Genomic DNA, 9,386 nt, shown 5'->3' on the forward strand with positions numbered 1-9,386 from the left:
GAGAATGCCTGGGCAAGGGATGGTGCTAAATGCAAAAAATGATCTCAAATTAAGTTGTTACGTGGACTCAGACTGGGCAAGCTGTCCGATATAAAGGAAGTCAACATCAGGATATTGTACCTTCTTAAGTGACAACATCATATCTTGAAAAACAAAGAAACAAGCAGTTGTTTCTAGATCCTCGACAGAAGCAGAATTCAGAAGTATGGCAGCAGAAACAAGTAAAGTTGTATGGTTGACATATCTTCTTGAAGATCTTGGTTGTAAACAAGAAAGTTCAACAATCTTGTATTGTGACAATCAAGCCGCAATGCATATAGCAGTCAATCCAGTATTCCACGAACAAACAAAACATATAGAATTAGATTGTTATTTCATTCAAGAAAAAATATAGGTTAGAGTCACCAGTACCTTGTATATTCCAAGCAGGAATCAAAGGGCAAGCTTTCTTTACCAAGGCACTAAGTAAAGAAAGCTTGAAGCACCTTGTTAGCAAGTTGGGCCTGCTAAGCATAGAGGCGCCAACTTGAGAAGGAATGTAAAAGTAAATAGCAGGAGTTATCCAATTTACCTCCAGCAAATAAATATGGTAAATAAGTGATAAGATTGACAACAAAGATATTTGAAGATTATCTAAATTTAGAAAGTCGTTATATCTTTTTCTTGAATTTGTTATTCCTTTTAATGCTATATATATATATATCATGTACATTCTAATGCAAGGGATTACCCTTTGATCCTTAGTTCTCATCTTCACATGTCACTTTAAGTAGAGTGGTGCAGTACATTTTGGAAAGCTTAGATTTTTATTGTGTAGGAACCCTGCTGTTAATTCGCAATCGCTTGTCCAAAACGAAGAAACATGTCAGGTGTTAGTTATCCCCCCTCCCCCTCTCTCTCTCTCTCTCTCTCTCTCTCTCTTTGTCCTTAGAAGCTGATTGACGCCAAGTATTTGACACCTTATGCTTCGACTAATAAGGGATGGGGAAACTATGGGGGCCACCATGGTGCCAGGGAGAGAAATTTGCACCCATTGTTTTGCTGTGAGTGGCTGGCACCACAACATGGCTGGGCGGAAGTTGTTTTTATCTGCACCATAATTTTATTGGCCCACCCACTTTGTCATCTAGAACACCATCAAAGTAAAACACAATTATAGTCCACTTCCAAAGCCAAAAAGAAGAGTAAAATCATCAACTTTTTCTTTGTTTGGCCCATGCTAGTCCTGTGAGCTAGTGACTGAGAATTAAAAGACAGAACCTGTCTCTCATTGTGCTGGGTGTACAAGATACCTAGGGTTTTTCTCCATGTTTTTTTCCCTAATAAACAGCCTAAGACTCCAGCAAATAGAACGCTGTCATTGTCTTTTCAGGTCTTTTACTATTGGCATTTGGCAAAGGAAGAATCTGTCTGTATTCGGGTTTTGCCGACTTTTTATTCTCCGAGTTTTCCTACCACGCAAAGGTGATAGGACCATGGAGTAAAACTCACTGAAGGAAGTTAGCCACACATTTTGGCTTGTGGGTTGCGGAATTTCCATGCAATAAATTGGGTTGGTGGTGACTTTATTTATCTTTAGACTTTGAAGATATGGAGGGACTCTCTGTGGCTCATGAACCATGCTACTTGGTACTGTGGATATTCTAGGTTTGTATTTTTTAAGATTATCATAATCTGAGAATTCTGCTGGTTTTCTTCTGAAACTTCTATGGGTGTTGTGCTTTATGTTTAGATTGATTTTCTTTTTGACGGCTTGGTCTTCTGCTTTCAAATTTGAGCAGGTTAAGATTGATGAAAGAGAGAATGGTAGATGGGCCTTGGGTTGTGTATCATAAGATGAGTTCTAGATAATAAATTGAAGAGGGTGGGTGGGGTTCTTTTGGTTGCAGATGAGTTGGGGAGGAGAAATAGGCTAAAGCCTTCATGCTGGTCAGAGTAACTTTCCTTGTCGCTGCTTCAATTGCAGCTTATGCAGTAAGGAAGTTTAACCTTGAGAAGGCTCGCGCCCTATCATTAGGTACCAACCTTTGTGCTTATACTTCATGCAAGTCCTTCATTCCTTTGATTTCTAAAGGTGAAAGATATGGTGCCTTTGATTGCTAAAAGATGATTGGTTAAATTTAATCTTCTTTAGTAGATCAACACTTGGTGTTGATTTTTTGCTGACAGACAAAAAGGACGCAAGTTCTAGGAAACATGAACATGACGAAGGGAGCAAAGAAGAGAATCCATTGCTCAGCGATATCCCAGAAACTGAACAGGTGGGTGCTTTATTTACTTTCAACAGTTTCTTTTGTCTGCTATCATAGTTCAGAATCTAAGTTTGAAATACTTATTCTTTAACTAAACTACAATGTTTCTTTGTAGGTGGAAGATGAGGAAAAGAAAGAGGAAGAGGAGGAGGTTAAAAGGATCAGCAGTGTAATACGACCGGCTTTGAGCAATCCTGCCCTTATTGATGAAGACGAGCTGAACTTACCTGAATTTGAAGATATTTTATCCAGTGTTGTAGAATTTCCCCTACCCACTGATAAATTTGATCTAAAAGTCAATTCTCAATCTGAGAAAGACAATTCCATTCACGAAGCTGAGATGAAAAGCCACGAGATCGAATTGGAGAGACTGCGGAATCTTGTGAAGGAATTGGAAGAAAGAGAAGTTAAGCTCGAGGGCGAGTTGCTTGAATACTATGGCCTCAAAGAGCAGGAAACCAACATCTCTGAATTGCAGAAACAGCTCAAAATCAAAGCAGCGGAGATTGACATGTTGAATGTCACCATAAATTCGCTTGAAGCCGAGAAGAAAAGGTTTCAAGAAGAACTCGCACAAGGCATTTCCGTGAGGAAGGAGCTCGAAGCCGCGAGGGCTAAGATAAAGGATCTTCAGAGACAGATGCAACTTGATGGCAACCAGACTAAAGGCCATCTGCTAATGTTGAAGCAGCAAGTTACCAGCCTTAAGGAGAAAGAGGAAGAATTCGCAAAGGGGGATGCTGAAATAGAGAAAAAGCTCAAAGCTCTAAAGGAGTTGGAGGTGGAGATGGTGGAATTGAGGAGAAGGAACAAAGAATTGCAGCATGAGAAGAGGGAGTTGACTGTGAAACTGGATGCCGCTGAGGCAACGATAACAACTCTTTCTAACACGACGGAGGTAAAGAAAAATATGCAAACGATAAGGCAAAAAAAGTTCACTTGGTTGAGTCCTTTGTTGAGTCAATTACTTGGATGGGTCGTCAGCCCAGTATGCAACTTGGTTCAGGTCACAGGATTTGACTCAATTTTTAAAGTCTGACGGGGTGCACAGTTGAATCCATTTTTTAGTTAGGCTGGTGGTTGAATCCGCCTGAGTTGCTCGAGTAGCCTCCCAAAATTGAATTCTAGGTGGGTTCAGTTTGACATGACTTAGCTGAATTTCCCAACCGTAATCATACAGACCCATGTCTGGTTGGGGCCCAGTGGCTAACCTTTCATTCGGCGCTTGGTTGACTGAGCTTGAGTTGCTTAGGTATTAATCAACAATTAGTTGCACTCAACTTAGGTTGGTGACGAGTCTCCTTACGCACAAAGTTCTTTAGTGCAGGATGCAGTTGGCTATCTTGCTAAGCTTCTCGATTGTTTCATACCGAGTTTCCCAAGTCCCAGCAACACTAAAACACATTTTTTTTCTAAATTGGGCCCTGGTGGCCTGATTCGCCAGGTTCGTTTAAACCAAGATTTTGGTTGCTCTGCTGGTTATTTAATCTTTGGTCTGGCTTCAAATTTCCAATGATGGATTGCTTGTTTTTTTTGTGTGTGTGTTTTGTTGGGGATTATAAGACCGCCCTTCCGCTTGTTCTGTCTAAAGTGTGGCCAAGATGACCTTTCCCGTCTTGAATGAACCATGTGCCATCTGCTGTTACATATCTTGGTTGATGAGCATTGGGCTTTGCACCCATTGCTAACCATTGGGTAGGTCCGGCTCTTCTTTTCAGACTTCAAATTATTGAATAGTGAAATGACTACAGAATCCTTAGTTGTCTTGGAACCAAGTTATGTTGCAGCCTTTTTGGGAGGCAAAAGTTTTTGAACTTTACCAGAATAACCAAAACTTTGATTGCTGAAATCCTAGAAAATTCGTACACGAACTACCCAGAGATGACTTCATGATTTATGCAACGTCAATTTTATCGACCATTTAATTTAGTGTTTGCCTTGTGACAGAGTGAAATGGTGGCCAAGGTAAGGGAGGAGGTCAACAGTTTGAAGCACACAAATGATGACCTGTTGAAGCAAGTGGAAGGCCTGCAAGTGAACAGGTTCAGTGAGGTTGAAGAGCTGGTTTACCTACGCTGGGTGAACGCTTGCTTGCGGTACGAGCTGCGGAATTACCAAACTCCGGCCGGAAAGTTCTCTGCTCGTGATCTTAGCAAGAGCTTGAGCCCCAAATCTCAAGAACGTTCAAAGAAGCTCATGTTAGAGTATGCTGGATCTGATGTTGCTTCCCAGCAAGGCCAGGGTGACACTGACCTTGACTCTCTACCGTCCACGCCCGGGAGCGAAGATTTAGACAATGAATCCATTGACAGTGCTTCCATCAGGTACAGCATGTCCAAGAAAACAAGTTTGATTCAGAAACTTAAGAGGTGGGGCAGGAGTAGAGATGATTCTGCTGTTGCATCACCAAGTAGATCTTTTGGAGAGAGCTCTCCAAGACCAAGCATGAGCCATAGGGCATCCATGTCCAGAGGTCCATTGGAAGCTCTCATGATCAGAAATGCAGGGGAAGGAGTTGCCATCACCACTTTCGGGAAGAAAGAGACTGATCTATCTGATTCACTTGGCTCACCAAATCTTCGGCCGATTAGAACTAGAGTGCCATCGAGTGAGTTGATCAACAGTGTGGCTTCTTCATTCCAACTCATGTCTAAATCAGTTGGTGTTCAAGATGACAAGTATCCAGCATTTAAAGACAGACATAAGTTGGCCTTAGAAAGGGAGAAAACAATCAAAGAGAAAGCAGAACAAGCTAGAGCAGAAAGATTTGGTGATAATTCGAAATTAGAGATGAAGCCTAAGTCAGACAAACTGAACAATGGTTCTTTGCCGTCACCAAGAATTCAAGCAGAAAAGAAGGTTGCATTTGATGACAAGGGTACTTCATCAATCACTGATTCAAATGACAAGAACAATGATGATAATAGGGTTGATCCTCAAGTTGTAAGCAAAATCAAGCTGGCGAATATAGAGAAGAGAGCACCAAGGGTGCCAAGGCCACCACCTAGATCCACAGGTGGTTCTTCAAGTACTACTACCAGCACCGGTACTGGTAGAGCAGCAGGGGTGCCACCACCACCATCTGGTGGGCCTCCAAGACCACCACCTCCACCAGGTGGGCCACCGCTGCCACCTCCACCACCTGGCTCTATGATGAGAGGGCCAGGCAGTGGTGACAAGGTGCACCGTGCCCCCGAGCTGGTTGAGCTGTACCAGTCTCTCATGAAGCGTGAAGCAAAGAAGGAAACACCCTCCTTGGCAGTGACATCTGGTGCTGCAGATGTTAGAAGCAACATGATTGGTGAAATTGAGAACCGGTCTGCCTTCCTACTAGCTGTGAGTCTCTCTCTCATAAGTTCATGAATATGCTTATAGATTTAATACTTGCTAGCTGTAGATGTTGTGTTCATTGGCCTCCAAAGTAAAGTTTCTTGCCATGAATAAGGGGAACTAGTTTGGAAATGCGGATGACAGCTCAGATAAAAAGGTTAATTTGGTGATATTTGAATCCTAGTGCACTTATATCTTATTACCTTGCAAGTGACTTGGTCTTAAATAAGACTTGATACCATCATTCTTAGATAACTTTGTTGGAAGAATGAAATTTCAACATGATGGTGCAATTTTCTGCCTAATGCAGGTTAAGGCAGATGTAGAAACCCAAGGTGATTTTGTCCAGTCCTTGGCAAATGAAGTACGTGCTGCATTCTTCACCAACATTGAAGATGTTGTCTCTTTCGTCAACTGGTTGGATGAGGAGTTATCCTTCCTGGTATTATATGTACTTTTAATCTCTGCAAATGTAAATGATATCAGTGCTATTAGCAATATTTTTTTTTTCAAGGAAAGCTTTCTTCAAAGTCAACCAATTAACCAACTCACTTTTGTTGGCTTAGTTTCTCGATTCTTCCAAGTTGCCAGCTGAGTCTCCCTGACTAAAGGCTTTACATATAAGCTTAGCTTGAGTTCCCCATGAACCAGGATCAGGTGCAACGTAATTGCACAAAATGAATGTGACACCCCTTCTCTTGCACGACATGTGTTGCTGGGCCCCACAAAACATGCCAAGAACCACTCAAATTCTGTGGGGCCAACAGTCTGACACAGACACTTGTTGGGCAGCCGCATGGAGCGTCACACATTTTTGTGCAATTTGATTGCACCTGATCCGCCCTTGTTCCTGATGGATATGGACATGGCATTCTTGATGAATGTCTGAGGTTATGTACAACCGTTGTTGATTCACCTGAAGATGAGAGATATCTTATGGAGATTTGATGTGAACTAATGAACTTCGGTCTACTAGGTAGCTACTCATGGGTTATGTTGGAACTTTATTGTTCTTAGTTCTGCTTTAATAATTTCTCCTGCTATAGGTTGATGAGCGTGCTGTTCTCAAACATTTTGATTGGCCGGAAGGGAAAGCAGATGCATTGAGAGAAGCAACATTTGAGTATCAAGATTTGATGAAGTTGGAGAAGCGAGTGTCATCTTTCACTGATGACTCAAAGCTATCATGTGAAGCCGCTTTGAAGAAGATGTACTCATTATTGGAGAAGTGAGTCATTCCCCTTTGAGAAAGTTACCTTAGGTCTATTATACTACTGAACCCCTAGTACACATTGTTTACATGTGAATTTGTTCACTTAAACTGCAAGAGTGTCTCAATTTTGTGGCTACCATTCACTTGTAACTGCTGTATTTCACTGGGATTGGAAACCTGACAAATGGTTTACATTAACGTTCTTGTGATCAGAGTGGAACAAAGTGTTTATGCTCTTCTGCGAACCCGAGATATGGCTATTTCACGGTACAAAGAGTTTGGCATTCCTGTTGATTGGTTGCTAGATTCAGGTGTAGTTGGCAAGGTATGCAACATTGCTTAAGTTGCTATGATTATAATTCTCTCATCAGCAGTAACTCAAAACTCCTGCTCTGTTGTTTATGCTTCAATGTCATCGCTTAGAGACAGAATACTGGCCTCCCTCTTTTGTAGGGAACAATCAGATTCTACTTTAAACCTCAAATAGGAGTTGGTTAGCATATCAGTTACACTACCACTATTGGCTTATGATAGCTTTCACTGGTTTTGCAGGTCAAGCTTGCATCTGTACAACTTGCTAGGAAGTACATGAAGAGGGTGGCGTCAGAGCTTGATGCTTTGAGTGGCCCAGAGAAGGAGCCTGCAAGAGAGTTTTTGCTTCTGCAAGGTGTACGGTTCGCCTTCCGTGTTCATCAGGTAAAAAAAAAATTATATGAAGTCACTACAAATGCTGCGCTGAGACTCGCATGACTAGCTTGGCTACTCAAACTGTTGTGCAATTTTGACCTCTAAGCTGATTTGTTAATTTTGAGCAACGATTTCGATGAATGTGTTCTATTCTCTTCTATTTAGAAGAATTGGTTAATTGAAGCTGTGATTTAAAAACGGTTACAGTTTGCTGGAGGTTTTGATGCTGAGAGCATGAGGGCTTTTGAGGAGCTAAGAAGCCGTGTGAACTCACAAACAGCAGAGACCACCAATATACCAGATGCTTGAGGTGTTGCATTTTGTTCAAAATTTCTGTATATTTTCATTTATATTTTCTTACGCTTATGGAAAGATTGCAACATATTACATGTAAGCTTATCTCTGCAAGTAAAAGGATGTTTATAGCTCTCTCTATATCTATCTATCTATCTATCTATACAAACACGTGAAACCAACAAATGAACACACACAAGACTGCAACATACATCATTCTTACGTTTCTGCACCAAGCAGAGAAGGAACTCCAGCTTGAAATGGGCAGGATTGTTATCTGATGTCATTGGCTAAGTGTTGGTCTGCTCACCTGAAATCCTTCGAAGCATGGTTTCGGTGCTAAGCCAACAGTTATACAAACATGGGAGGGATGGCCTCGGAAACAATGATTGCCAAATTTGCATGGGAGTGCTGTAAGGAAAGAAGTGCTTTTCAAACAACCACAATATGTCCACCAAAGAATCAAGTGAACAAGCACAACAAATGTCCACTAAGGACACACAACCAAAACCCACACAAGGGGTATCCACAAGAGAGCTAAAAAATAAATAATCTCTTTATTTATCACAAAGCATGTAAGAAGCATATGTACATTGAGAGAGGGGATAACCCCTATTTATACACGAGAAGAGGGGGAAAGAAGACTCAATAGAGTCGTTGGAGCTAGTCCAACAACTCTATTTGTAGCCGTTGGACTAGCTCCAACGGCTCCAAGACTAGTTAACTAAATGTTGACTAGTTGGGCTTCTAGTTCAAAATGAACTACATAAATAAATAAATAAAAATAAAGAAAGGAAAATTAAAGAAAAGAAAATAAATAAATACAAATATTAATGTATATATATATACATATGTATATAACACATTTACATACATTCGTATATATATATATATATATATATATATATATATATATATATATATATATATATATATATAAAATTTAACAAGTGCCACAATATATATTGATAACAAAGGGCTTTAATTTGTAACAATAGAAGAACTATGCAACTAAGTTTAACGAAAGAAGTCAAGGTTGACCTGATAAGTTCAATCAATTGAAGATTGCTATTAGAAAGTGACTGGTTAATTTCTTGTTATATATACAATGATGCTGAAACAAGGTCATTGTGCAACGAGGAAGTGGTTGCAGAAAATTGCCCTCTAGGTGAAGTGGTAATTGTGCAGCTAGTCATTCTTCAAGCAGCATTTAATTAGTGTGGAGCTTTCTTAAATGAAAGCTCAAGAAATCACTAAATTGGAGGCTTTTAGCTCCGAGGAATGTTCTCATCATCAGAAGTCTTCAGTATTAAATTTTGTATCATATTTGACCTCAGTTAAAATAGGAATGTGGTAAGTAACTATTTTGTTGGTTGGATATGGCTTCTAAACATACGAGCACATGGAGAAAGAAACTGTCAATTTCAGTTTGGATGTTTGAAATTGATGCAATCATTGATTTGAGCATTGGTGAAAATTTAAGCATTCAGATAAGATTTGCCAAGATTAATACACAACTATTATGGATATTGAACTTCATGAGGAGGTTCACCAACGAAACTAAGTTGATACATCCTGCATTAAAAAGGTTATAAATGTTCTGATAGTGC

The 9,386-nt window shown here is 40.3% G+C and overlaps 1 protein-coding gene across 2 annotated transcripts; it reads left to right on the forward strand.

Annotated features, from left to right (window-relative positions):
• The first annotated feature begins 1,277 nt into the window (after window positions 1–1,277).
• LOC149831883 (protein CHUP1, chloroplastic-like) lies at window positions 1,278–7,917 on the forward strand. Of its 2 annotated transcripts, none has more exons than XM_090014205.1 (10): window positions 1,278–1,647; window positions 1,782–2,017; window positions 2,170–2,261; window positions 2,368–3,150; window positions 4,200–5,588; window positions 5,893–6,024; window positions 6,629–6,810; window positions 7,009–7,120; window positions 7,348–7,491; window positions 7,690–7,917. In XM_090014205.1, exons 2-10 carry the CDS (start codon window positions 1,924–1,926, stop codon window positions 7,789–7,791), a joined length of 3,030 nt encoding a protein of 1,009 aa, XP_089870331.1. In that variant the 5' UTR covers window positions 1,278–1,647; window positions 1,782–1,923; the 3' UTR covers window positions 7,792–7,917. The 2 variants fall into 2 exon arrangements, with proteins under 2 accessions (XP_089870331.1, XP_089870332.1); XM_090014206.1 differs by having other exon boundaries at window positions 1,578–1,647; window positions 2,138–2,261.
• Window positions 7,918–9,386: the final 1,469 nt, after the last annotated feature.

This window comes from Nuphar pumila, chromosome 7, assembly GCF_984573655.1.
Source record: "Nuphar pumila chromosome 7, dmNupPumi1.hap1.1, whole genome shotgun sequence".
Taxonomy (NCBI): Eukaryota; Viridiplantae; Streptophyta; class Magnoliopsida; order Nymphaeales; family Nymphaeaceae; genus Nuphar; species Nuphar pumila.